General features: G+C 45.2%; 2 protein-coding genes across 9 annotated transcripts in view; one reads left to right on the top strand and one right to left on the bottom strand.

The window, feature by feature from the left end:
• Positions 1-26537, top strand: GINS2 (GINS complex subunit 2). Its single transcript, XM_030863152.3, has 6 exons — positions 1-134; positions 363-477; positions 18695-18794; positions 21578-21704; positions 21919-22123; positions 25439-26537. Exons 1-5 carry the CDS (start codon positions 45-47, stop codon positions 22042-22044), a joined length of 558 nt encoding a protein of 185 aa, XP_030719012.1. The 5' UTR covers positions 1-44; the 3' UTR covers positions 22045-22123; positions 25439-26537.
• The window catches only part of GSE1 (Gse1 coiled-coil protein), a 418195-nt gene continuing 414115 nt past the window's right edge, over positions 23566-27645 (bottom strand). For all 8 annotated transcript variants that reach the window (XM_060289861.2, XM_060289860.2, XM_060289862.2 and 5 more), the window contains one exon: positions 23566-27489. In XM_060289861.2, the coding sequence (XP_060145844.1) occupies positions 27355-27489 (135 nt within the window). In that variant the 3' untranslated portion in view covers positions 23566-27354. The remainder of the gene's footprint in view (positions 27490-27645) is intronic.

Here is a 27645-nt window from a genome sequence, read left to right as displayed (position 1 = left end):
CGGCGGCGGCGGCGGCGAATCCCGGGCTGGCCGCGGGCCCCACCATGGACGCGGCCGAGGTGGAGTTCCTGGCCGAGAAGGAGCTGGTCACCATTATCCCGAACTTCAGTCTGGACAAGATCTACCTCATCGGGGTGAGACCCGCCGGGCCTCCGGCTCTCCCTGGTCGGTTCCCGCTTCCGGGAGGGGGGCTGGGCGGCGGGTCCAGCGCCCACAGGTGTCGTCTGGCGGCGTTCGGGACCCAGCGCAGATGAGCGGTGGGGCGCAGTGTGGCCGAGAGCGCGCTCGGGCTTCAGCCCGTGGACAACAGAGGTCCAGCGGTGCAGTTTTGAGGGACGGTGTGTGTGTGTGTTTGCTTGCAGGGCGACCTGGGGCCTTTCAACCCCGGCTTACCAGTGCAGGTGCCTCTGTGGCTGGCGATCAACCTGAAACAGAGACAGAAGTGTCGGCTGCTCCCCCCCGAGTGGATGGACGTGGGTGAGGACGTGGAGGGGGAGCGGGGTGTGGTGGGGGGGTGGGCCGTGGGGGCTGGGGTCGCCCTCCCGCGGGTGGAGGCAAGCGGTCCTTCCAGGGACGCGGCGTCGCTCATCAGGTGAAATCAATGAATGCTTCCCAGCCTCAGCTGCGCGAGGCCGCGGACCACTGTTAGTCATGGTCGTTTGGGGTGTGTGTACCAATTCTAGTTCAGGTTTTGATTTTAAGATATTTCCACAAACTTTTAAATTTTAATTCTAGTTTTATATTGTAGTATAGTTGATCGACAGTGTTGTGGTAGTTTCAGGTGTTCAGCAAAGTGATTCAGGTACATATACATGTATCTACTCTTTTTCAAATTCTTTTCCCACTTTGGTTATTACAGAATAGTGAGCAGAGTTCCCTGTGCTGTACAGTAGGTCCTTATTGATTATCTTTTTTTCCCTCCCCCCAATTATCTGTTTTAAATATTATAGTATGTATATGTCAGCCCCAAACTACCAGTTTATCCCTCCCCTCCACCTTTCCCCTTTGGTCACCGTAAGTTTGTTTTCTAAGTCTGTGAGTCTGTTTACGTTTTGTAAATAAGTTCATTTGTATCATTTTTTTAAGATTCCGCATAAAAATGTTATCATATATTTGTCTTTCTCTGACTTATCTCACTTAGTATGATAATCTCCAGGTCCATCCATGTTGCTCCAACTGGCATTCTTTCTTTCTTTTTTTAATGACTGAGTAATACTCCATTGTGTATACGTACCACATCTTCTTTATCCGTTCCTCTGTCGATGGACATTTAGGTGGCTTCCATGTCTGGGCTGTTGTAAACAGGGCTGCAGTGAACATGGGGGTGCATGGATCTTTTCGAATTAAGTTTTGTCCTGGTAGATGCCGGGGAGTGGAATGGGCTGGATCATGTAGTAATGCTATTTTTAGTTTTCTGAGGAACCTCCACACTGTTCTCCCACCAACAGTGCAAGAGGGTTCCCTTTTCTCCACACCGTCTCCAGTATTTATTGTTTGTAGGTTTTTTGATGATGGCCATTCTGACTGGTGTGAGGTAATATCTCATTGTAGTTTTGATTTGCATTTCTCTAATGATTAGAGATGTTGAGCATCTTCTCATGTGCCTGTGGACGTGTGTATGTTTTCTTTGGAAAAAAGGCTGTTTAGGTCTCCTGTCTGTTTTTTGATGGGTTTTTTTTTTTTTTTTTTTGATATTGACCTGCATGAGATCTTTCTAAATTTGGGAGATTAATTTTTTGTTGTTCACATCATTTGCAAATATTTCTTCCCATTCTGTGGGTTGTTTTTTCGTTTTGTATATGGTTTTCTTTGCTGTGCAAAAGCTTTTGAGTTTAAAGAGGTCTGTTTGTTTATTTTTATTTTTGTTTTTAAGTTTTATTTTATATTGGAGTATAGTTGATTAACAATGTTGTGTTTGGGACTTTGCTGGTGGCGCAGTGGTTAAGAATCCGCCTGCCAGTGCAGGGGACACGGGTTCGAGCCCTGGTCTGGGAAGATCCCACATGCCGCGGAGCACCTAAGCCTGTGTGCCACGACTGCTGAGCCTGCATTCTAGAGCCCGCAAGCCACAACTACTGAGCCTGTGTGCCACAACTACTGAAGCCCACGTGCCTAGAGCCCGTGCTCTGCAACAAGAGAAACCACTGCAATGAGAAGCCGGCGCTCAGTAACAAAGACCCAACGCAGCCAAATAAATAAATAAACAAAACAAAACAATGTTGTGTTAATTCCGGGTGTACAGAAAAGTGATTCAGTTATACGTATACATGTATCTGTTCTTTTTCAAATTCTTTTCCCATTTAGATTACTAGGATATTGAGCAGAGTTCCATGTGCTATACAGTAGGTGCTTGTTGGGTATCTATTTTAGATATGGTAGTGTGTATATGTCAATTCCAAACTCCAAATTTATCCCTTCTCTCTATTTCTCCCCTTTAGTAACCATAAGTTTGTTTTCTAAGTCTGTGAGTCTGTTTCTGTTTTGTAAATAAGTTCATTTCTCTCTTTTTTTAGATTCTTCATATAAGTGATATCATATGATATTTGTCTTTCTCTGGCTTACTTTGCTTAGTATGTTAATCACCAGGTTCATCCATGTTGCTACAAATGGCATTATTTCATTCTTTTTTTATTTTTTAATTTTTTTAATTGAAGCATAGGTGATTTTTTTAACATCTTTATTGGAGTATAATTGCTTTATAATGTTGTGTTAGTTTCTGCTGTATAACAAAGTGAATCAGCAATACATATACATATATCCCCATATCTCCTCCCTCTTGCATCTCCCTCCCACCCTCCCTATCCCACCCTCTAGGTTGTCACAAAGCACCGAGGTGATCTCCCTGTGCTAGCATGGGTGATTTACAATGTTGTGCTAATCTCTGCTGTACAGCAAAGTGACTCACATATGTACACATATATACATTCCTTTTTTTCCTAAAGAGTGGTACATTAGATCATTTATTTGTGGCAAGACAGATATTTCCATAGTGCATTTTTTCCCATGATAGAAGCTTTAAATATTCCCTTATTTTCCTTAGAAATTTGATTTTTGCTGGAAATGGACTAGATTTTTCAAGATTTTAAAAAAAATTTTATTTTTGTTTATTGAAGTATATTTGATTTAGTATTGTGTCACTGCTGTACAGCAAAGTGACTCACTTATACACATACACTCATTTTTTATATCCTTTTCAATTATGCTTTATCCCAGGGTATTGAATATAGTTCACTGTGCTGTATAGTAGGACCTTGCTGTTTATCCATTCTCTGTATAATAGTTTACATCTGCTAACCTCAAACTCCGATTTGATCCCTCTGCCCCACCGCCCTCCCCCTTGGCAACCACAAGTATGATCTCTTATGTCTGTGAGTCTGTTTCTGTTTTGTAGGTAGGTTCATTTGTGCCATATTTTAGATTCCACATATAACTCATATGGTATTTGTATTTCCCTTTCTGGCTTATTTCATTAGTATGATAATCTCCAGATCTTTCTGTGTTGCTGCAAATGGCATTACTTCATTCTTCTTAATGGCTGAGTAATACTCCATTGTGTATATGTACCACATCATCTTTATGCATTCATATGTTGATGGACATTTGGGTGGCTGACATGTCTGGGCTAATTGTAAACAGCACTGCAGTGAACATTGGGGTGCATGTATCCTTTCAAACCATGGTTTTCTCCAGATATATGACCAGTAGTGGGATTGCTGGGTCATATGGTAGTTCTATTTTTAGTTTTTTAAGGAACCTCCGTACTGTTCTCCATAGTGGTTGTACCAATTTACATTCCCACCAGCAGTGCAAGAGGGTTCCCTTTTCTCCACACCCTCTCCGGTATTTATGGTTTGTAGAGTTTTTGATGATGGCCATTCTGACTGGTATGAGGTGATATCTCATTGTAGTTTCAATTTGCATTTCTCTAAGAATTAGCGATGTTGAGCATGTTTTCATGTGCCTGTGGACATCTATATGTCTTCTTTGGAGGAAAGTGTATTTAGGTCTTTGCCCATTTTTTTATTGGGTTGTTTGATTTTTCGATATTGAGCGACACGACCTGTTTGTAAATTTTGGAGATTAATCTTTTGTTGGTCACATCGTTTGCAAATACTTTCTCCCATTCTTTGGGTTGTCTTGTCATTCTGCTTATGGTTTCCTTTGCTTGCAGAAGCTTTTGAGTTCAGTGAGGTACCATTTGTTTTTTTTGTTTTTGTTTTAATTTTTAAAAATTTATTATTTTTTACTTATTTGTTTTGGCTGTGCCAGGTCTTTGTTGTGGCATGCAGGCTTCTAAGTTTTGACATGTGGGCTTCTTAGTTGTGGCCTGCAGGCTTCTTAGTTTTGGTATGCATGCAGGATCTAGTTCCCTGTTCAGGGATCAAACCAGGGTGCCCTGCATTGGGAGCTCAGAGTCTTTCCCACTGGATCACCAGGTAAGTCCCTTTTTGTTTTTTATTTTTAATTTTTATTTTATTTTGGAGTATAGTTGATTAACAATGTTGTGTTATTTTCAGATGTACAATGAAGTGATTTAGTTATACATGTATGAACTCTTTCAAATTCTTTTTTCATTTAGGTTATTAGAGAATGTTAATCAGAGTTCCCTGTGCTGTACAGTAGGTCCTTGTTGGTTATGTATTTTAAATATAGTAGTGTGTACAGTAAGTCCCTACATATGAACCTTCAAGTTGCGAACTTTCAAAGATGGGAACGTGCGTTCACATGTCCAGTCACGTCTGTTAGTTCACGTGTCTGTCGTACATTGCCATGTGCGTGCATCCTCTACAAGTGGTTGTGCTTTGGTGTACTTTACTGTATAGAGTACACTAGTACAGTATCTTTACTTCAAGCCCAGGGTGTCCGGAAGCAGGCATAAAAGCAGCGGTGATGTAGCTGGTACTGCTAAGAAGCGCCAAGCAATAATAGTGGAAACAAAAGTGAAAATAATTGAGAGAGTGGAGCGAGGCGAAAAGATGGCAGACGTCGCTCGTTCTCATAACAAGAATCGTTAACCACCAGCGCGATCCTAAAGAAGAAGGACAAGATCATGGAACATGTGAAGGCTGCTGTGCCGATGATGTTGACAGTGATATCAAAGAAGCGTGGAAAAGTGATGGAGGAGATGCAGAAACTTCTCAATAGGTGGATGACGGATCAGCATCAGCGTCGAGTCCCACTCAGCTTAATGCTGATTCAAGAGAAAGCCAAAAGCCTTGAAGAAGAAACACGGCGAAGAATCAGAGGGCACATCTTCTAATGCCAGCCACGGCTGGTTTCATCGGTTCAAGCCTGGAGCCAACTTCACAAGGTAAAAGTAAGTGGTGAGGCAGCGAGTGCAGATACGATAGCTGCCCGGGAATTTCCTGAAACGCTTTGAGAAATTATTGATGAAGGCGCGAATTTACCCGAGCAGGTGTTTAATGTGGATGAGACAGGACTGTACTGGAAGAGGATGCCGGACTGAAGTTACATCAGCAAGGAGGGAAAGTTGATGCCAGGCTATAGAGCAGCAAAGGACAGGCTAACTCTGTTGTTTGGTGGCAATGCTTCTGGTGCTGTGAAGCTGAAGCCTCTGTTAGTTTATCATTCAGAGAACACAAGAGCCCTTAAAAACGTAGCCAAGGGCTCTCTTCCTGCTGTGTGGAAGGGTAACCCCAAAGCCTGGGTTACACAGGCCATTTTCCAGGATTGGTTTTTCCACCACTTTATCCCAGAGGTAGAGAAACATTGCTTGGAGAAGGACATCCCGTTCAACATTCTTTTGCTGCTTGACAGTGATCCGGGCTACCCACCATTCATGAATGACTTTCATCCCAACGTCAAAGTAGTGCATCTGCCACTGAATACCATGTCGTTCATCCAACATATGGACCAGGGAGTTATAGTGACTTTCAAGAAATATTATTTACGTCACACTTTCGTCAGGCAGTAAAGGCAAGTGACCAAGCAGGAACAACTTTGTGACAGTTTTGGAAGGACCGTAACATCTACACGGCCGTAAAAAAGATTGACTTTTCTTGGCATGACGTTATGGCCGTCACCATGAATGGGGTTTGGAAGAACCTTTGCCCGCAGTTTGTTCACGATTTTCTTGGTTTTGAGAAGGTGGATGAGGAGTCCAAAGAGGTCTTCAGCAACGTAGTGACCCTCAGCAAGAAGCTGGAGCTAGATCTGCAAGAGGACAGCTTCATTGAACTCGTTGCTGTGCAAAACGAGGGGCTTACTAGTGAAGACCTGAAGGAATTGGAGGCCCAGAGAAAGGACAAAGACAGACAAGAGGAAGAAGTAACTGAAGAATCGAAGAGATTCACAACACAGGAAATTGCAAGGGGATTTTCTTTATTTGAGGGGGCACTGTTGGTTTTTGAGGCACAGGACCCTAACACAGAACGGTACACGAAGGTTGCAGCAGCCGATCAGAATGCAGTCCAGTGCTACCGTGTCATGTGTGAGGAGACAAAAAGAGCCACTACCAAGACATCACTGGATCGTTTTTTCAAGAGGGTAGATAGAATCGATCCAGCAAAGAACCAGAACCTGTGCCGTGAACGTCAGGCGTGAGTGACATTGCGGCTTGCCCTCCGTCTCCTGTTGCTGACGGTCCTTCAGCTCTACCATGTCCCACCTCCCCTCCCTCCTCCAGTCAGTAACTCTTCTTGCCTGTTCACTCGATGCCAGCTCTATGCCAGCTGTTGTACTGTACTACTGTACTGTTCAGGGTACTGTAAGATTTAAAATGTTTATTTTTTGTGTTTGTTTTTATGTATTATTTGTGTGAAAAGTATTATAAACCAATTACAGTACAGTACTATATAGCCTATTGTGTTAGTTGGGTACCTACGCTAACTTTGTTGGACTTGTGAACAAATGGGGCTACGAATGCCCTCGTGGAATGGAACTCGTTTGTATGTGGGAAACTTACTGTATATGTCAATCCCACACTCCCCGATTTATCCTTCCCCTACATCGTTTTCCTTTGGTAACCGTAAGTTTGTTTTCTAAGTCTCTGAGTCCGTTTCTGTTTTGTAAATAAGTCCATTTGTACATTTTGTTTTAGATTCCGCATAGAAGCCGTATCATATGATACTTGCCTTTCTCTGTGTGGCTTACTTTACTTAGTATGATAATCTCCAGGTTTGTCTGTGTTGCTGCAAATGGCATTATATCATTCCTTTTAATGGCTGAGTAATACCCCTTTGTATATATGTACCACATCTTCTTTATCCATTCCTCTGTCAAAGGACATTTAGGTTGCTTCCATGTCCTGGCTATTGTAAGCAGCGCTGCAATGAACATTGGGGTGCATGTATCCTTTCGAATCATGTTTTTTCCCCATATATATGCCCAGAAGTGGGATTCCTGGGTCATATGGTAGCTCTATTTTTAGTTTTTTTAAGGAACCTCCATACTGTTCCCCATAGTGGCTGTACCAGTTTACATTCCCAACAACAGTGTAGGAGGGTTCCCTTTTCTCCACACCCTCTCCAGCATTTATTGTTTTTAGACTCTTTGGTGATGGCCATTGTGACCAGTGTGAGGTGATATCTCATAGTTTTGTTTTTGTTTTTGTTTTTGCGGTACGCGGGCCTCTCACTGTTGTGGCCTCTCCCGTTGCGGAGCACAGGCTCCAGACGCGCAGGCTCAGCGGCCATGGCTCACGGGCCCAGCCGCTCCGCGGCATGTGGGATCTTCCCGGACCGGGGCACGAACCCATGTCCCCTGCATCGGCAGGCGGACTCTCAACCACTGCACCACCAGGGAAGCCTTCATTGTAGTTTTAATTTGCATTTCTCTAATAATTAGCGACGTTGAGCATCTTCTCATGTGCCTGCGGCCGTCTGTATGTTTTTTTTTTTTTTTGGCGGTATGCGGGCCTCTCACTGTTATGGCCTCTCCCGTTGCGGAGCACAGGCTCCGGACGCGCAGGCTCAGCGGCCGTGGCTCACGGGCCCAGCCGCTCCGCGGCATGTGGGATCTTCCCAGACCAGGGCACGAACCCGTGTCCCCTGCATCGGCAGGTGGACTCTCAACCGCTGTGCCTCCAGGGAAGCCCTTGCGTCCATTTTTTGATGCGGTTATTTGTTTATCAAGCTGCATGAGTTGTTTGTAAATTTTGGAGAGTGATCCCTTGTCAGTGGCATCGTTTGCAAGTATTTTCTCCCATTCTGTGGGTTGTCTTTTCGTTTTTATGGTTCCCTTTGCTTGCAGAAGCTTTTGAGTTTAATGAGGTCCCATTTGTTTATTTTTGTTTTAATTTTTCTTTTACTTTGGAGTTTAATTGATTAACAGCGTTGTTATTTTCAGGTGTACAGCAAAGTGATTCAGTTATATATATACATGTCTCTCCTCTTTTTCAAATTCTTTTCCCATTTCGGTTATTACAGGATAGTGAGCAGAGTTCCCTGTGTTACACTGTAGGTCCTGTTGATTATTTATTTGAAATATAGTAGTGTGTATATGTCAGTCCCATACTCCCAATTTATCCTTCTCCTCCACCTTTCCCCTTTGGTAATTGTAACTTTGTTTTCTAAGTATATTTTATTTTAGATTCTGCATATAAGTGATATCATGTGATATTTGTCTTTCTGTGTCTGGCTTACTTCACTTAGTGTGATAATCTCCAAGTCCATCTACGTTGCTGCAAATGGAATTATTTTATTTGTTTTTTTTAATAGAAGTATCGCTGATGTATAATGTGTGCATCTCTGCTGTACAGCAAAGTGATTCGGTGATTCACATACATACATTCTTTTTTTAAAATATTCTTTTCCATTATGGTTTATCCCAGGAGGTTGGATGTAGTTCCCAGTGCTAAACAGTAGGACCTTGGTTTTTTTTTTTTTAAAAAAAGTTTATTTATTTATTTTTGGCTGCATTGGGTCTTCGTTGCTGCGCACTGGCTTTCTCTGGTTGCAGCGAGCGGGGCTACTCTTCGTTGTGGTGCGCGGGCTTCTCATGGCGGTGGCTTCTCTTGTTGCGGAGCACGGGCTCTAGGTGCACGGGCTTCAGTAGTTGTGGCACACAGGCTTAGTTGCTCCGTGGCATGTGGGATCTTCCCGGACCAAGGCTCGACCCCGTGTCCCCTGCATTGGCAGGTGGATTCTTAACCACTGCGCCACCAGGGAAGCCCTAGGACCTTGTTTTTTATCTGTTCTAAGTATGATAGTTTGCATCTACCAACCCCAAACTCCCAGTCCATAGCTCTCTCCCTTCACCCGTCCTTTTTGGCAGCCACCAATCTGATCCCTGTGTCTGTTTCTGTTTTGTAGATAGGTTCATTTGTGCCATATTTTAGATTCCACGTGTAAGTGATATCACATGGTATTTGTCTTTCTCTTTCTGACTTCACGTAGTATGATACTCTCTAGTTGCATCCATGTTGCTGCAAATGGCATTATTTCGTTCTCTTTTATGGCCAAGTAGTATTTGATTGTATATACGTACCACATCTTCTTTATGAAGATGGACATTTAGGTTTCTTCCATGTCTCAGCTATTGTAAGCAGTGCTACCATGACCACAGCGGTGCGTGTATCTTTTTCAGTTATAGTTTTGTCCGGGTATATGCCCAGGAGTTGGATTGTTGGGTCATATGGTAGCTCTAGTTTTAGTTTCTGAGGAACCTCCATACTGTGCTCCACAGTGGCTGCACCAACTTACATTCCCACCAACAGCATAGGAGGGTTCTCTTTTCTCCACACCCTCTCCAGCATTTATTGTTTGTGGGCTTTTTGATCATGGCCGTTCTGACTGGTGTGAGGTGATATTATAGTTCTGATTTGCATTTCTCTAATAATTAGCGATGTTGAGCATCTTCTCATGTGCCTGTGGATGTCTGTATGTGTTTTTTGAAGAAAAGGCTATTTAGGTCTCCTGTCCATTTTTTGATAGGGTTGTTTGCTTTTTTGATATTGAGTTGCATGAGCTCTTTGTAAATTTTGGAGATTGATTTCATGTCGGTCACATCCTTTGCCAGTATTTTCTCCCATTCTGTAGGTTGTCGTTTCGTTTTGTTTATGGTTTCCTTTGCTGTGAAAAGCTTTTGAGTTTAATGAGGTCCCATTTATTTTTGTTTTGGTTTTAATTTTTATTTTATATTGGGGTTTCGTTGATTAATAATGTTGTGTTAGTTTCAGGTATACAGTATAGTGATTCAGTTTTACATATACACGTATCTACTCTTTTTCAAATTCTTTTCACATTTCGGTTATTACAGGATAGTGAGCAGAGTTCCCTGTTTTATACAGTAGGTCCTTGTTGGTTATTTATTTGAAATATAGTAGTGTGTGTATGTCAGTCCCATACTCCCAATTTATCTTTCCCCTCCACTTTTCTCCTTTGGTAACTGTATGTTTATTTTCTAAGTCTGTGAGCCTGTTTCTATTTTGTAAATAAGTCAGTTTGCATATTTTGTTTTAGATTCTGCATATAAGCTGTATTGTATGATATTTGTCTTTCTCTGTCTGGTTTACCTCACTTAGTATGATAATCTCCAGGTCTGTCTGTGTTGCTGCAAATGGCATTATGTCATTCCTTTTGATGGCTGAGTAATACTCCAGTGTATATATGTACCGCATCTTCTTTATCCATTCATCTGTGGGTGAACATTTAGGTTGCTTTCCTGTCTTGGCTATTGTAAGCAGCACTTCAGTGAACGTTGGGGTGCATGTATCCTTTCGAACCGTTTTCTCTAGATATATGGTTTTCTCTAGATATATGACCAGGAGTGGGATTGCTGCATCTTATGGTAGCTCTATTTTTAGTTTTTTAAAGAACGTCCATAGTGTTTTCCATAGTTACTGTACCAATTTACATTCCCACCAACAGCATCTCTCCACACCCTCTCCAGTATTTATTGTTTGTATACTTTTTGATGTTAGCCATTCTGACTGGTATAAGGTGGTACCTCATTGTAGTTTTGATTTGCATTTCTCTTATAATTAGCGATGTTGAGCATCTTTTCATGTGCCTCTTGGCCCTCTGTATGTCTTCTTTGGAGAAAAGTCTATTTAGGTCTTCCCCTATTTTTATATCGGGTTGTTTGGGTTTTTTTTGATATTGAGCTGCATGAGCTGTTTGTAAATTTTGGAGATTAAGCTTTTGTCGGTCACAACGTTTGCAAGTATTTTCTCTCATTCTGTGGGTTGTCTTGTTTTGTTTATGGTTTTGTTTGCTTGCAAGAGCTTTTGAGTTTAATGAGGTCTCATTTGTTTATTTTTATTTCCATTATTTGAGGAGACAGATCAAAAAGATCTCGCTGTGATTTATGTCAGAGTGTTCTGCCTATGTTTCCCTGTAAGAGTTTTTCGTATCGCAGCCTTACATTTAGGTCTTTAATTCTGTTTGAGTTTATCTTTGTGTATGCTGTTAGACAGTGTTCTAGTTTCAGTCTTTTGCATGTAGCTGTCCTGTACACACTGGTACACTGTGCATCAGTGTAGCACCCTTTATTTAAGAGACTGTGTTTTCTCCATTGTGTAGGCTTGCCTCCTTAGTCGTAGATTAATTGGCCATAAGTTTGTGTGTTTGTTTCTGAGCTTTCTTTGATCTATATGTTTTGTGTTCGATCTATATTTTTTGTGTTTGCCTGTAGCATACTTTTTTGATTACTGTAGCTTTTTTGTAGTATAGTCTGAAGTCAGGGAGCCTGATTGCTCAAGTTTCGTTTTCTCTTGTCAGGATTCCTTTGGCTCTTCTGCATCTTTTTTGTTTCCATACGCATTTTAAAATGTTTTGTTCTAGTTCTGTGAAAAATGCCGCTGTTCATTTGATAGGGATTGCACTGATTGTGTAGAATGACTTGGGAAGTATAGTGATTTTGACAACATTGATCTTCCAGTTGAAGAACATGGTATATCTTTGCATCTGTTTGTATCATCTTGGATTTCTTTCATTAGTGTGTTAAAGTTTTCAGAGTACAGGTCTTTTGTCTCCTTAGGTAGGTTTATTCCTGGGAATTTTATTCTTTTTGATGTGCTGGTAAATGGGATTGTTTCTTTAATTTCTGTTTCTGATCTTTCGTTGTTAGTGTATAGAAGCAACAGATTTCTGTGTATGTATTTTGTATCCTGCCACTTTGCTGAATTCATTGATCAGCTCTTGCAGTTTTCTGGTAGCATCTTTAGGATTTTCTTTGTATAGTATCCTGTCATCTTCAAACAGTGACAGTTTTACTTCTTTTCCAATTTGGATTCCTTTTATTTCTTTTTCTTCTCTGATTGCCATGACTAGGACTTCCAAACTATGTTGAATAAAAGTGGAGAGGGTGGACATCCTTATCTTGTTTTTTTTGGTTTGTTTTTTTTGTTTTTGAAGATGTTGGGGGTAGGAGTTTATTAATTTACTTATTTATTTTTGCTGTGTTGGGTCTTCGTTTCTGGGCAAGGGCTTTCTCTAGTTGTGGCAAGTGGGGGCCACTCTTCATCGCGGTGCGCGGGCCTCTCACTGTCGCGGCCTCTCTTGTTACGGAGCACAGGCTCCATACGCGCAGGCTCAGTAGTTGTGGCTCACGGGCCTAGTTGCTCCGCAGCATGTGGGATCTTCCCAGACCAGGGCTCGAACCCGTGTCCCCTGCATTAGCAGGCAGATTCTCAACCACTGCGCCACCAGGGAAGCCCCTTATCTTGTTCTTGATCTCATAGGAAATGCTTTCAGGTTTTCACCGTTGAGTATGATGTTAGCTGTAGATTTGTCATATATGACTTTTATTATGTTGAGGTAGGTTCCCTCTATGCCCATTTTCTGGAGAGTTTTTTATTATAAATTGGTGTTGAATTTTGTCAAAAGCCCTTTTTGCATCTATTGAGATGATCATATGGTTTTGTTTGTTTTTGTTTTATTTATTCATTTGTGGCTTACTTGGTTCTTCGTTGCTGCGCGTGGGCTTTCTCTAGTTGCGGCGAGCAGGGGCTACTCTTCGTTGTGGTGCGCAGGCTTCTCATTGTGGTGGCTTCTCTTGTTGCAAAGCACAGGCTCTAGGCACGTGGGCTTTAGTAGTTGTGGCTCGTGGGCTCTAGAGCGCAGACTCAGTAGTTGTGGCGTGCAGGCTTAGTTGCTCCACGGCATGTGGGGTCTTCCCAGAACAGGGCTCAAACCCGTGTCCCCTGCATTGGCAGGCAGATTCTTAACCACTGCGCCACCAGGAAAGTCTGATCATATGGTTTTTATTCTTCAGTTTGTTAATGTGGTGTATCACACTGATTTGCATATATTGAAAAATCCTTCCAACTTTGGGATAATCCCACTTGATCGTGGTGTATGATCCTTTTAGAGTATTGTTCAATTCAGTTTGCCAGTATTTTGTTGAGGATTTTTGCATCTGTTCATCAGTGATATTAGCCTGTAATTTTCTTTTTTTTATGGTATCGTCTGGTTTTGATATTAAAGTGATGGTGGCCTTATAGAATGAGTTTGGGCGTGTTCTTTCCTTTGCAATTTTTGGGAATAGTTTCAGAAGGTTAGGTGTTAAACTCTTCTCTGAATGTTTGGTAGAATTTAGCTGTGAAGCCATCAGGTCCTGGAATTTTGTTTGTTGGGAGTTTTTTAATCACAGTTTCATTTTTAGTACTTGTGATTTGTCTGTTCATGTTTTCTGTTTCTTCCTGGTTCAGTCTTGGAGGGTTGTACCTTTCTAAGCATTTGTCCGTTTCTTTTAGGTTGTCCATTTTACTGGCATAGAGTTGTTTGTAGTAGGCTCTTATGGTCCTTTGTATTTCTGTTGTAACTTCTCCTGTTTCATGTGTAATTTTATTTATTTTAGCCCTCTCCCTTTTTTTCTTGATGTGTCTGGCTAAAGATTTATCAATTTTGTTTATCCTTTCAAAAAACCAGCTTTTAGTTTTATTGATATTTTCTATTTTTTCTTTGTCTCTGGTTCATTTATTTCTGCTCTGATATTTATTATTTCAGTGTACTATCTTGGGGTTTTGTTTTTTTCTTCTTTCTCTAGTTGCTTTAGGTCTAAGGTTAGGTTGTTTATTTTAGATTTTTCTTGTTTTCTGAGGTAACATTGTATTGCTATACACTTCCCTCTTAGAACTGCTTTTTCTGTATCCTATACATTTTGGATGGTCATGATTTTGTTTTCATTTGTCTCTAGGTATTTTTTAATTTCCTCTTTGGTTTCATCAGTGATCCATTGGTTGTTTAGTAACATATTGTTTAGCCTCCACGTATTTGTGTTTTTACAGTTTTTTTCTTCTAGCTGATTCTAATCTCATAGTGTTGTGGTCGGAGAAGATGCCTGATATGATTTCAGTTTTCTTAAATTTACTGAGCCTTGCTTTGTAGCCTAGCATGTGATCAATCCTGGAGAATGTTCCACGTGCACTGGAAAAGAATGTGTATTCTGTGGCTTTTGCATGGAATGCTCTGTAAATATCAATTAAGTCCATCTGGTCTAATTTGTCATTTAAGGCTCGTGTTTCCTTATTGATCTTCTGTCTGGATGATCTGTCTGTGATGAAAGTGGGGTGTTAAATCCCCCTACTATTACTGTTACTGTGTTACTGTCAATTTCTCCCTTTATGGATGTTAGTATCTGCCTTATATATTGAGGTGCTCCTATGTTGGGTGCATATACATTTACAATTGTTATATCTTCTTCTTTCATTGATCCTTTGATCATTATGTAGTGTCCTTCTTTGTCTCTTGTAACAGTGTTTATTTTAAAGTCTAGGGACATCCTTGGTGGTGCAGCGGTTAAGAATCCACCTGCCAGTGCAGGGGACACAGGTTTGAGCCCTGATCTGGGAAGATCCCACATGCCACAGAGCAACTAAGCCCATGCGCCACAACTACTGAGCCTGCGCTCTAGAACCTGCAAGCCATGACTACTGAGCCCGTGTGCCACCACTACTGAAGCCCGCATGCCTAGAGCCCGCGCTCCACAACAAGAGAAGCCACTGCAATGAGAAGACCGTGCAGCACAATGAAGAGCAGCCCCTGCTCGCCGCAACTAGAGAAAGCCTGCATGCAGCAACGAAGACCCAATGCAGGCAAAGATAAATAAATAAAAGTAAATATATCAAAAAAAATTTTTTTAAAACCCAGAGACCAGCATGAGGAGCAGAGTCGTTACCTTACATTAGAGAGAATGCATGACAATAAGGCATCGTCCATCCAAGGCAATATTGTTTTTGACCACCTAAGTGGATGAGGTTGTGACACAGGGTGCAGACATAGATGAACCTTTATTTTTTATTTATATTTTTGGCTGCGTTGGGTGTTCATTGCTGCACGCATGGGCTTTCTCTAGTTATGGTGAGCGGGGGCTACTCTTTGTTGTGGTGCGTGGGCTTCTCATTGCAGTGGCTTCTCTTGTTGCAGAGCACGGGCTCTAGGCACGACGGCCTCACAGGCCTCTAGAGCGGAGGTTCAGTAGTTGTGGCGCACGGGCTTAGTTGCTCCGTGGCATGTGGGATCTTCCCAGACCAGGGCTCAAACCCGTTTCTCCTGCATTGGCAGGCAGATTCTTAACCACTGCGCCACCAGGGAAGTCCCGATGAGCCTGTAAAATGTTACATTAAGTGGGAGAAGAACCAGACACAAAGACCAACTATTGTATTCTTCTATTTATATGAATTGTTCAGAGCAGGCAGATCCACAGACAAAGAAGATTAGTGGTTGCCTAAGGATGAGGGTTTGAGCAGGTGATGGAACCATTATGGGGTTCCTTTTGGGGTGATGAAAATGTTCTGAAGTTGATTGAAGTGATGGGTGCACAACTCTGTGAATATACTAAAAAACCATTGAATGGTGAATGGTATGGTATGTCGATTATGCCTCAGTAAAGCTGTTGGAAAAAAACCGAGAAGAAAATACCACATCAAAGAGGCACACGGTCTTCATCCTGAACCGTTGCAGTCTTTTTCTCACCTGGAGCTATGAATGGCTCATTACTAGTAAAGAATGAATGTCACATTTATTTGGGGTCGGGGTTGGGGGGCATATGAAATTTGAAAAGCCTCTGAGAGATTTTGATTATCCCCTTCCCTTTGGAAATCACCCGGGGGTACCTACCTCCTAGAAGCTAGGACACTTGGAGCCAGGTGCACTCAAATACAGTTTAAGAAAGATTGCTCGCGCGTTTTGTCTTTACTTCCTGTCCCAAAGGGGTGTGTGAATCTGGTGGTCCTGAAACATGACAGGAAACTCCAGTCCCTTCTGCTCTGAAGGGCGTTTTTTTAAGCAGGGGCCTCCCCACCCACCCACCAGGCGCTGGTTCTGTTGGCGCTGCATCCCTTTCTGTCAGTTTTGGCCTATTCTAACCCAGGTGTTAGAGGGCAACAGCCTGTGTCATGGGAGGGCCAGAGTCAGAGGGAAGGTGTGGAGACAGTCTGCCTGAGGCCTCTCGTACGCCTGGGCAATCGTGCGCTGACGAGGCATGGAAATCACTAGTCATCCCGTGGGTCCTGCCCAGGAGCCAGCTGCTGCTCCTGCCCCTGTAGATTGGTTCCACCTGTTCTTGGACGGCATGGGAGTGGAATCGTCTGGCATGTCAGTTTTCCTCTGACTTCTCTTATTCATCACAGTGTCTTTGAGATTCGCCCTTGTTGTTGCACGTGTCATTGCGTCATTCTGTTATCGCTGTTACCGCTGAGTAGTGTTTCCTCCGTTGCGTGAGGATTCCACAGCTTGACCCCCCATCCTTCTGTTGGTGCATATTTGGGTCGTTTCCCATTTTAGGCTACTGTGAAGAAGGCTGCTTTGAGCAGTCGTGTCTCAGTCTTTTTGCGGGTATGTATTTTTATTTCTCTCGGGTAAATAAACACCTAGAGTCGGGGAACTGGCAGCTCGTAGGGCAGACTGTGCTTCGCTCTGTTAGAAGCTGCCCAGGAGCCCTGCAGAGTGGTTGAGCCACTCCTGTAACCCCAGCAGAGACGTACGAGCTCCTGTTGTTGCACTCCGGGCCGTCACTGGGTATGGTCGGTCTTTTTGATTCGTTGCAGGGTTTGAACAGAGGTGTTTCATACTCTGATTTAGATGTGGAAAAGAAAGAGACTCAGTCTGTGGTGTGGAGATGAGTGTGGGGAGGGGGCGGTAGGGGGTTAGCCCGGCAAGAACTCAGGGTGGCTTGCCCAGTGAGTTGATGGAAGCAGGCAGATGTGGTTGGCATCTAGGCGTATTTTGAAGAAAAGGGTCAGCAGGATTTGCTGAAGGACAGACCATGGGATGAGAGAGAGGAGGTAAGGGTGCCCACTGGGGTTGCTGGTGGGGCTGCCCTTTCCTGAGACATTGCAGGGACAGTGTGGACCAGGGTGGGAGCCGGGAGAGGGTTTGAACATGCGACACTGGAGGTGCCTGTTAGACATCCGAGTGGCAATTTTGTGGGCAGTGGGGCACCTGAGCCAGGAGGTCAGGGGAGGGGCTGAGCTGGGATTCTAGGTGTGGAAGGTGTCATGAGAGCATAGGTGGCGTTTAAATGAAGTGGGATGAGAACACGTGGGATATGGGTGTAGGCGGTGGAGAAGGGGTGAGGGAAGGAGCTCTGTCCTCCAGTGTGTTGAGGTCAGGAAGGCCTGGAGGAGTCGGGGAGATGAGAGGAGAACTTGGGGAGAGTGGTATCCCAGAAGCCAAGTGATAAACACACCCCAAGGACTGGCCCTTGTCAGACGTGACGAGGCCTGAGATGTGGCCGTTGGGTTTGGCCGAGCAGAGGTGGTGGCCTCGGTGAGCCGTGTCAGAGGGTGGGATAGTCGCCCACCCGAACAGTTAATGCCGATGTCAGGGAACTCTTGAAGTTTTGTTGTGAAGGGCATGAGAAATGGGTTGGTAGCTGGAGAAGGATTTGGTGTCAGGGGAGGGTTTTCTTTTTAAGCTGGAAGATGTTGCATCGAGTTTGATGGACGGCTCCGATAGCGAGGGCAAGAGGGATCACTCAGGAGTGGGGACAGGTGCCGGAGCGGTGTTCTGTGCAGGTGAGAGAAGGTCCAGCGCGCCCCTTAGAAGGATGCGGTGGCGGTAGTGTGCGGAGCCCCGCAAGGTGTTGGGGAGAAAGCGTGGAGAGGGCGGGCAGGATGGAAAGTGAGAGGGTGTCTGGAGCAGGGGAGTGTAAGGATCGCAGGGTAGCACCGAGGGCCCCTGGAGATGCGTGGCCAGTCATTTCACACGAGGCCCCACTGCAGAGTTCTGTCCGTGTGTCCCTTCGCCATAGCGTGCAGTGGCGGGTTCAGGACTCGGGTTTTCTCAGGCCAGGGGGAAGGACAGAAGGGGAGAGGGGTGAGGCGTGTGGAGATTGTTCCTGTGGATGGAATTGGACTCAGCAGTTTGATTCCAGACATGGGGCGTTCAGCTCTGTATTAGTTGTAAGTTGTCTTGCTGTCTGCTGAACAGCGTTTAATATAAAAGTAAATTTCTCCGGTCACTGGTTACTGTCATCACTGCTTGCATCAAAGGTAGAATACTTCACTCTTTACCTAAGAAAAGAACTTCAGACTCTGACATCCTGTTTTCAGTCATATATTCTGCAGGCCCAGCAATAACCCAAATCTACCACCTTCTCTAAGAGAAGTGCTTGAGGAAATCGGCCCAGTGATGTCTAGTTACTGATATGTTATTTCAAAAAGTGGGTTTTTTTAATGTACTTTTTAGTTGATTGACTAGCTAATATAGGTACTTGGTAAATTTGGACGGTTTTAAAACTATATTTTGCTCGTGGTTCATGGTAAAATGTACACACTTCTAAATTTCAGAGAAGTTGGAGGAGATTCGGGATCATGAACGAAAGGAAGAAACTTTTACCCCTATGCCCAGCCTTCACTACATGGAGCTCACCAAACTCCTCTTAAATCAGTAAGTATCTCTCACTTCTTCGAACCCACATGCACGATGGAACCCCCAGTTCCCAGCCCACCTCCTTTCGTGTTCCACGCTCATTACCGAGGGAAGTGGTAGCTTTGGCGCCCAGGTCCTCAGCCAGTAGTCTGGGAGTCGTTTGTGGGCACGCACACACTGGCCGGGCTCTGTCTCTCCCTGTTTCTCTTTTTTCCCTTTCTCCACCCTTCCCTCTCCTGGTGGATCCCGTGGTTCTTTCCATTCTGCGTCCTACCCGTCACTTGATATTGGACTCTAGTATCAGCCCATCATCTCCAGCAGCAGCCTTTTTCTTAACTGCAAATGTTTCATTAGTCGAGCTGCACCCCTTTTCTCCTTTGGGCCTGTGCATCTGCGTTCTTGTATCTCTTGCACAGGAAAGGGCCAGGGGTCGCATTTTCCTTCGACCCTGGGCTAGAAGGCAGGTCCACTGGGGCAAAACTGTTTCCCCTCATCCAGTTCAGGCTCCCCATGGGCTTCTAATTCATTCTCCGCCTTGCAGCCAGAGCGGCCTTGCAAAGATACAGCTGCCACGTGAGTCCCCTGCTCCTCCGAGCCTCTCTAGGGTCTGAAGTCCTGATCGTGGTATTCGAAGCACCGCACAGCCTGGTTCCCTTCTCCCGTCTCGCACCACCCTCTGCAGTCCTTCCCTCCGATTCTCTAGGGTGCAGGCTCACGTTGGCCTCCTTCTTCACACATGCCCAGGTCCTCAGAGCGCACAGGCACACGTGTGTGTGTGTGTGTGTGTGTGTGTGTGTGTGTGTGTGTACACCGTCCTTCTGCCCAGTGAGTCCACCTGTTCCCTGCTCCCTCCTCGGGTTTAGCATAGCAGGTCCTCCCTCCCAGGTTACGTGTACCAGTCCTCGTGGCAGCTCTGTACCCCTCTATAGCACTTGTCAGGTGTAATGCTCTAACTGCTGTGCCTGAGCTGTTCCCCACCCCCGCCCCCAGGTCTCATGGGCAGGGACTGTCTCGCCTGCCCCCGCACAGTGCCTGGTACTCACATGTTTGTGGAATGAATGAATGCATCAGTGCAGGGGGCAGGCAGGTGTGGCTACTTAGAATGTAATTTGCACAATGTCAAGCTTTTGAAGCCCTGAGCACCTTTTCACTGATGGATTCAAGAGCAGAAGCAGAACCAAAGTTGGAAGCTCCCTACTGCCTCCCGAAGAGCAGCAGGGGCCGGGGGCCCACCTGTGGAATTCAGGTGAAAATCTGCACATGGACTTGTCCTTGAGTTGACATGTGGCTGCAGTTGTGTAGTTCACAACATTCTCAGCATTCAACATGCCAAGCGTCCCACCAGGTAGTGGAGATGGTCATGTAGGCTTGAGTTCCAGTTTCGTGGGGAGGAGATGCGACCCTGTTGACAGATGTGGTATAACCCTGCAGTGTGTGCTAATGCTGTTCAGAGTATGTCGGGGTGCAACCCGCATGCCTGGTGCTGCCAGAGAAGGGATCCTTGGCTTGGAGGCTGAAGGGAAATTTACTAGGGGAGAGGGCAGTATAGGTAGAAGGACAGAAGGTGAAAGGGCCTGGATTTGTGGAGCAGGGCTGTTGGGACCTGCATGGACTGAGTGAGGGCAGGGCGGTGGACGCGGCATCCCCAGGAGAGTGTTCAGGCAGGTAGGCGTTATCCGGAGGATATGAGAGGGCTGCTTTCGTAGGGGAGTGTGACTTCAGAAGGGAGAATATGGGAGCAGAGGGGAGGCCGGTTCATCTTCAGTTTTTGAAGTTCAATGAGTTACGTACACAGTGCCTATCGAAACCCTTGTTTTGTAATTCCTTAGAGCCATGCATTCAGTGAAGGGACCTCGGTTCTGCAGTGCAGTTCACGAGGAGCTGGGGTCCTTTGTTCTTTAACCTGCTGTTCAGAGCATAAGATCCAAATGTTTGGGTCTTAAATAAAATCTACTGTATCAATTGTATGCTACTGATTCTCCATCTACTCATCTTGAGCTATTTTAGCCTGTGGAGAGAGCCTTGCCAGCTTACCCTAGGACGCCTGGTGATGAGTGATGTTGGCTTTTGCTTTTGTCTTCTAGTTTGTCTCTTCCTTCAAAGGTTAGTTTAGTTTACAAATGTGTCACACAGGAAGGCTCTCAGTGCGGCCCCGCTGGCTCCAGTCAGACTGTTAGGCAGAATTTGCTGTGTATAGGTGTGCTGTTTATGCTCATTTGCGAGTTGTTCTGTGACTTCTGCAGATGTATCTGTTTTCTCTGTAGAGTGGGACAGTCCTCTCCTTCGGGGATTTCGTGAGGATAGAAATGCCTCGCACAGAGCCTGCGTCTTCTTTCCCTAGTGGGCTGTAGCCCTTGGATGGCAGATGGGGTATTAGCATTAGAGGTCATGACCGCTGAGCCAGCCTTTGAAAGAAATTCATTCTCGATGGAAATTCTATAGCATAGAACACTCAGCTGTCCTGAGTCAGGGGAGGACCGACTCAGAGCTGCTTCTCCAAGATCTCATTTTTTTTGGTGAATAACAGAAGTCCTTGTACCACAGCTTGCCCAGGGACAGGTAACATGAGCACAGATAACTCGGTGAGGATCACGGCTGAATTTTCTTGGCACCAAGCTTAACCGCTAGAAATCCTTACATTTTAAAAAACTGAAAAAGCGAAACCAATTTTGAGTCTAGAACAGCTTGTGCATTTTTGCCTAAATCCAAGCAGCATTTACACAAGCCACTTCTACCTGGAAGTTGCCTTAGTTCACTGAGTGCTTCCTTATACGATTTATTTCACCTTTTGCTTCCTTTAGTGCTTCAGACAACATCCCGAAAGCAGATGAGATCCGGACCCTGATCAAGGACGTGTGGGACACTCGCGTAGCCAAGCTCCGGGTGTCTGCTGACAGCTTCGTGAGACAGCAGGAGGCACACGCCAAGGTGGGCATGCGGTGGGCCGCCCACGGAGGCCGGATGCTCTGTGGGACAGCCCGCGGCATCTTGTCTGCTTAGGGCGTCGCGGGAAGGGATAACTAGCGATGCGGGGCTTTCAGAAAATTATTACTCATTGGTTCCTTATTTTTTATCCAGTAGATTTAACCTTTCATGAAATTAAAGACTCAACTAACCCGGTCCGTTTGCCCTTGTGTTTTAGCTGGATAACTTGACCTTGATGGAGATCAACACCAGTGGGGCTTTCCTCACACAAGCGCTCAATCACATGTACAAACTCCGCACGAACCTGCAACCTTCTGACAGCTCCCAGTCTCAGGACTTGTAGGCAGAGACTGGTTTGTAGAGGCCCGTGTCTGCCAGCAGGAGGCTCACCGGGTGGCCTGAGCGCTCGGGACGTGACAGAGGTACTCACATTTCCAGAGTTCTAGAACTACTTCTGAATGTATGCAAAAAACTGCAGTGAATCAAGGGATGGGTTCGTAACCTTGTTGGCAAGCAACAGGCTTGTGCTTAGTCCTCGAGACATTCTGTAATTCCATGTCTGTATCTGGGAGCCAGCTGTCCTTTCATGGGGAAACGAGAAAAGCATTGGCAGAACGAATGATTTCCCTAGCAGAGCTCTGGGTCTCCTGCACAGGACTGTTGTGTGCAGGTGAGTGTTCGGTGCCGTCCGGTGTTGCTTTTAAGACGGAGATGTAGCAGGATGGTAAGATGGAGATGTAGCAGGATGGTAACGTGGCCTCGGCCATTCTTCTCCCTTCTTGACCCTCATCTCTGGGGCTAAATTTAGTCTGCTACAGAGGCTCTTCACACGGAGGAGGACAGCAGATGAGTAGCGAGTGACAGCAACCCATATTTATCATCTAAGCCCTGATACACAATAAAGATGGAATCAACCCACATCTCTGTTGGGTTTTTTTCCTGCATAACTGCCACGCAAGGGAATAGGCCAAGTGGCTAGAATGACCTGATGGACCAAACTTGAGAGGTTTAGCAGGCAACTGTCAACTTCCGACCGGCACTCTGGGTATCTCTTGTTCTCTTGGCTGTTTCTGGGTGAGGCCCTAAGGGTTGCTTATCAGCAAGAGGAAAGTCAGGAGAAAATCAATTCCATGTTATCGAGCGTATGAGTGAAGCTGAAGACACGACCCCAGGGGGAAAAGTGGGGCCTATTACATGGTTCTTGATGAACTGAGGGGAAGACAGTTCTAGGCAGCAGTGGTTCAGGTAACGGTATTGGTTTTTTTCCCTAGGAGGAAAAGTTTAAGCGCTAGCATTGCTCAGTCCCTTACAGAAAAGTACATTACCGCAGGGGGCGGGGGGGGGGGAGATCGTCTCGTCATGTAATGAGTAGGTTCGGTAACCAGCTGGTTTCCAATGCTAGCGCCGTCAGTCAAAAGCAGTCACGTGCCATCTCGAGGGTTATGAAGGGTACGTGTGCGTGAGCAACTGGGCCTAAAGAATATCTGCTGGTGTTTTTACCCTTCAGTGTTTAAAATACAAACTTACTTCAGGTTGCTCAAGCAGCTATGGTTTAAGCACCGAAGGGCCGCACATGGAGGGATGAGGACCCAGAAGACCTGGTCTCCATCACTTAAGAGATGACAGGACTTGTCTTTTCATCTCTCTCTTATGCAGAATCCTTCAGAGTTAATCTGGGGAATGTTCATGGAACCACATGTTACTGTGGCAGTTTAGGAGTCCTGTGTATCTCAGATTTCACCCCGAATCCCCTTCTCTTAAAACCTGGCCGAGGCACAGTCGAATGTGTCTTCACACTTTACCTTAAAGCTGTGTAATTGTTGAGCTCTTATTTTTATTTTTTGGCCTTATTACAACATAGAAAAGATTTTTCTCTTAAGATGATTTAGGAAGATTTTATTTTTTGGATGTTGTCAGAAATTACAGCAATATATTCATAAATACCTAATTACTACATTCAACAAATAATATTACAATACAGTTAATTCAAACAAGTACACTTAGAACAGGTTTAATTTCACAGCATCTAAACTGCCCCCCAGAGTGACCGAGGCACTGTTCCTCCTCCTTCCATGTACTGGTTGACTGTTCTAGCAGTTAAGCATAGGTACATACAGAGTAACACGACTGATTGATTAGCATGGTCTTCCTCGGGTCAAGGTAGAGTTAAGGAGTTAAGGTTAAGCGCTGGATCAGAAGGTTGGGGACAGGCTACTGCAAGTAGTAAAGTTGATAGTGTGGTTACTTGGAAGAGGACAGGGCTGCTGCGAAGTGGCTAATCCACGCTGTACAATGAGCAGCATCGCGGTGCTGACCATCTCCATCTGGTGGCAGGTCCCTGGAACTTGCTACACTTTAAGCCGTGGCCCAGAGGGAAGGGGGGTATGCGATCTAATTGGGGATGTGACAGCATTGTGAGCTGCTTGACGAAACACCATCCCACGCACAAACTTAAGACTTCCTGTTAGAATACTTGAATGCGTCGCTGCTTTGCTGAAGGTGTCGGCTCCTTTTAATATTCTTTGAGTTTCCCTGAGGGTGTATAATCTATGAGCATGTTAATGCCAATTAAGTGTTTTGTTTCCTTTAGAATATAGACTACACTGTTGAAGAGCCTATCTTGGTCACTTATCTGAGATAATGGATTAAGATTACGATATTTCACATCAGTTTGGCTTGTTTCTACGTGTGGCGCGCCAAGTTTGGTGGAAAGCTCTGGGTTGTTGCTAATGATCTGATTAAATGCAGAACCACACGACTCACTTTTGGAAGGGATCCCATCCTGCACAGGTTTAGCGAAACCCCCTTTAGAGGGTAGACGGCAGCCGTCTCTCCCAGGTGCCGTGGGAAGACACAGGTCGTGCAGGACTGTTCACAGAAGTACTGACACGGAAGTTGCATGATCAGTTCTAGAGCAAATGTGGTGCACTTCTGAACTTTGTCTTTCAAACTCAGTGTGAAACAGCTGAACAGAAAGCTTCAGGGATTCCATATTTCTCTGTCAGTTTTTAAGCCCAAACTGAAAAGAGGCTCTGATGCTACCATGCTTTTTCAGAATAAGTGTTTTCAGATTATAAAACTAATTACTAAATGGAACAAAAAAAACCCCAAGATTGGGTCTCAGTGGTGCAGAGACATAGTACCCAATCTTTTGTTTTCAAAAGACACTTTGTTTCCTTTTTCTTAGTTTATTCATGTTGCCTTACGGGTTTGTATTTATATTCTGATTGTCCTATTACTTCTTGAGCCTTAGAATATCCAGAGACCCTCACAGGTCAGTGGGAGTATGGGGAAGCAGAGTGATGGAGCAGCTCAGAGGCGGGGCAGGGGGGAGGCAGGCAGTTCTAGCTCAGTGACACAGCTGCACCCCTGGGCAGGCGTCCCTTTAACCTGTGTGCCGCGTCCTCCTCCCCAAAAGCAAAACAGCCGCAGACACAGGCGCTCTCCTCAGGTGGTAACAGGATGGGGCTGTGCACGTTATCAGATCTACTCATCCCTTTGCTTTTTGGCCAGGACCCCTACCAGAGCCGAGGAGCAAAGGCATCCAGACATTTTCTACTATGGAGTTAGGAGGACTGGGGGGAAGCGTTAAGATGTAGTAACCCTTAGGCCTTCAGAGCCAGCAAGCAGATTTTAGGTAGAGAAATTCAGTGACGTTTTGCCCTGATCGTTGGCAGTGGGGCTCCCTCTAAACACCTGTCGCCACCTGTGGCACATGGCGCTCTGTGTCTTTGCAGGGGAGGAGGCCCCGGAAGAGCCCTTAGTTCTCGTCAAGTCGTTTCTGTAGAGAGAAAAGCACTTGCTGACTGCTGCTAACACTGGCGGCACTTTTCGTCTGAGTTTGCTAATAACTGGAAGATTCTTGGCAGATATACAGAGCAAACTGTGTGGGAACAGATAAAGTGACACAACGCCATCTGCCAGCAAGCTGTTCCGCGCAGCTGAGGTCTGGGGCCGAGGGCGTGGCCACTTCCTGAAGGTCAGCCAGCCCTTCCCCGGCACGGGGCGCGATGCTCGGGTCCCCTCCCCCTCCCCCCCTCCCCCGGGCAGACCAACCACCACTGGCTGCTTTGGCCTCTGGTTCAGGCCCACTTGGGCAAGAGATGCCTTCCTGATCTAGATTTCACGCCTGAACCTGCCTCATCCCCGTTCCTAGCCGCTCCTGTGGTTGGCACAGTCAGTCAGTCCAAGAAGAGAAGTTCTGCGCAGACATTGTTCACCCTACTTTCAGGCTGGTACGAAGCTTTGCATCTAAATAAATAAACCCTATACAGTTTCTACTTTGCACCTGCGCAGACTGCCGTAAGACACCTCAGCATCCTGTCCCAGCAGCCGCTCCCTTCCTCAAAGGCTCTTAACGAAGCCCATGTGTGCCTGCGTGCGTGAAGGTGCACACACAGCGTCCACCTGGCTCCCACTGGAGCCCGCCCCTCCTCGCTTCGTAGCATGGGCTGTGGTGAACTGGCTGCTGTCCGGAGCAGGAGCGGGGCGCAAGAGGCAGTGAGGCGTAACCATGGCTTTCTACATCATCACTCTGGTGCAACTCAAAAATGAAGTGATCGCATAGGCGCCAGTGGTAAGCTCTTTACTTTTCTTCTTCTTTAATTTTTTTAAAAACACTTCAATATCTTAACGTCCTGACCAGCAGCAGTACAAACACTAAAAAGCAAGGATTTTTTTTTTTTTTTGCCCAGAAAAACAAAACAAAAACAAACAAAACCCCCAAACAAGAAAACAAACAACAAAAATCCCTCCAAACCACATATTAAAAATGGCAGGCTTTTTTATAACAATAATTAAAGTAATAAAAACATACAAAACTTTGTTTTTTTAATATATATACACAGTACAAGGCTGAAGCACCTTTGACTTTCCTCTCAAAAGTTTACGTTTGTATGAAAACACCCCTACCTGCCGCAGTAACAATCTGGTGGGTGTGCATAAGTGTGTACACAGAGCTCTGTACATTCCCCCGTGAAGTAATAGAAAGGTACCTTCAGTCTGTTGATTCGCTTTTTATCTTTAGGTAAGGTAAGAGCTTTTCTGGGGAAAAGCCTTTGGGTAAGGCTTCAGCACTGTTGCTTTGTGTGCTCCTAGGACCTGTTGCTTTGAAGAAAATTTTGCAGAAAAAGTAACTGAAATAAGCCCTTTACTTAAAAATGCACCCCACCTCCCTTCCACTGAAGGTAGGTCTCAGTCCCGGGGAGGACTGAGACCGGCCACCACCCCCTGCAGCCAGAACCACCTGGGTTCTCGAGGCCTAGTCACATGGCAACCAAGACAGAACACCGACGGTCCGGTCCAGTCCTACACACCCAGGGGCTAGAAACGATTGGATTTTAGTGTTGGTAATGGAGCCTTTCATCTTCAGATTAAAAAATCATGACGTGGGGAAAGAATAAAACTGCCTTTAAAAAGAAAAAACTGGGTGTTCTACAGGGGTTGCTCGCTGAATTACAAAGGCGATTCAATTGCATTGAAGTCAAGGCGAGTTCGTTCGTTCTTCTGGAGCCTGGAATCCTTTGCTTCATGCATGTGGCACATTCTCATTTCTTTAAGCTTCAAACCTCCCAGTGAAAAATATTAAATATTCAAGGTAATAAAATAGATAATATTTCTATACTATAGGTTCGGCCTAGTGCAAGGGAAACCGTCACCTAGGATATCCCTTAAAGTAACCTCTAGGCCAATGCATTGCAGGCAACGCAAGGCACTTCCGTAAGTGATCCAGTTCTGCCTGGAGTCGCTCCCTTTCTGAAACAATCTTCTGTTTCTGGCTCCTCAACTCCTGGAGAGAGAGAGAGAGAGAGAGAGAGAGAGAAATTCACGTAAAGCACTCATTTCACGCGGTAAGGAAACGTATGTGTGGAATGCTAAGGAAACGTATGTGTGGAATGCACGAATGTGCTGGAGGCCGACCTTCAGCACTCAGAACCAGCTCTGA

This window comes from Globicephala melas, chromosome 19 (genome assembly GCF_963455315.2).
Source record: "Globicephala melas chromosome 19, mGloMel1.2, whole genome shotgun sequence".
In the NCBI taxonomy this organism is placed as follows: domain Eukaryota; kingdom Metazoa; phylum Chordata; class Mammalia; order Artiodactyla; family Delphinidae; genus Globicephala; species Globicephala melas.
Note: the sequence above shows the minus strand (reverse complement) of the source record. Positions and strands in the feature narration are given on the sequence as shown.

Bases quoted from the DNA above. Each gene is read 5' to 3' on its own strand.
- GINS2 (XM_030863152.3), top strand. From the start codon at position 45: ATGGACGCGGCCGAGGTGGAGTTCCTGGCCGAGAAGGAGCTGGTCACC. The intron at 478-18,694 runs GTGAGGACGTGG...TCTAAATTTCAG, and splicing joins CCCCGAGTGGATGGACGTGG to AGAAGTTGGAGGAGATTCGG. The intron at 18,795-21,577 runs GTAAGTATCTCT...TGCTTCCTTTAG, and splicing joins ACCAAACTCCTCTTAAATCA to TGCTTCAGACAACATCCCGA.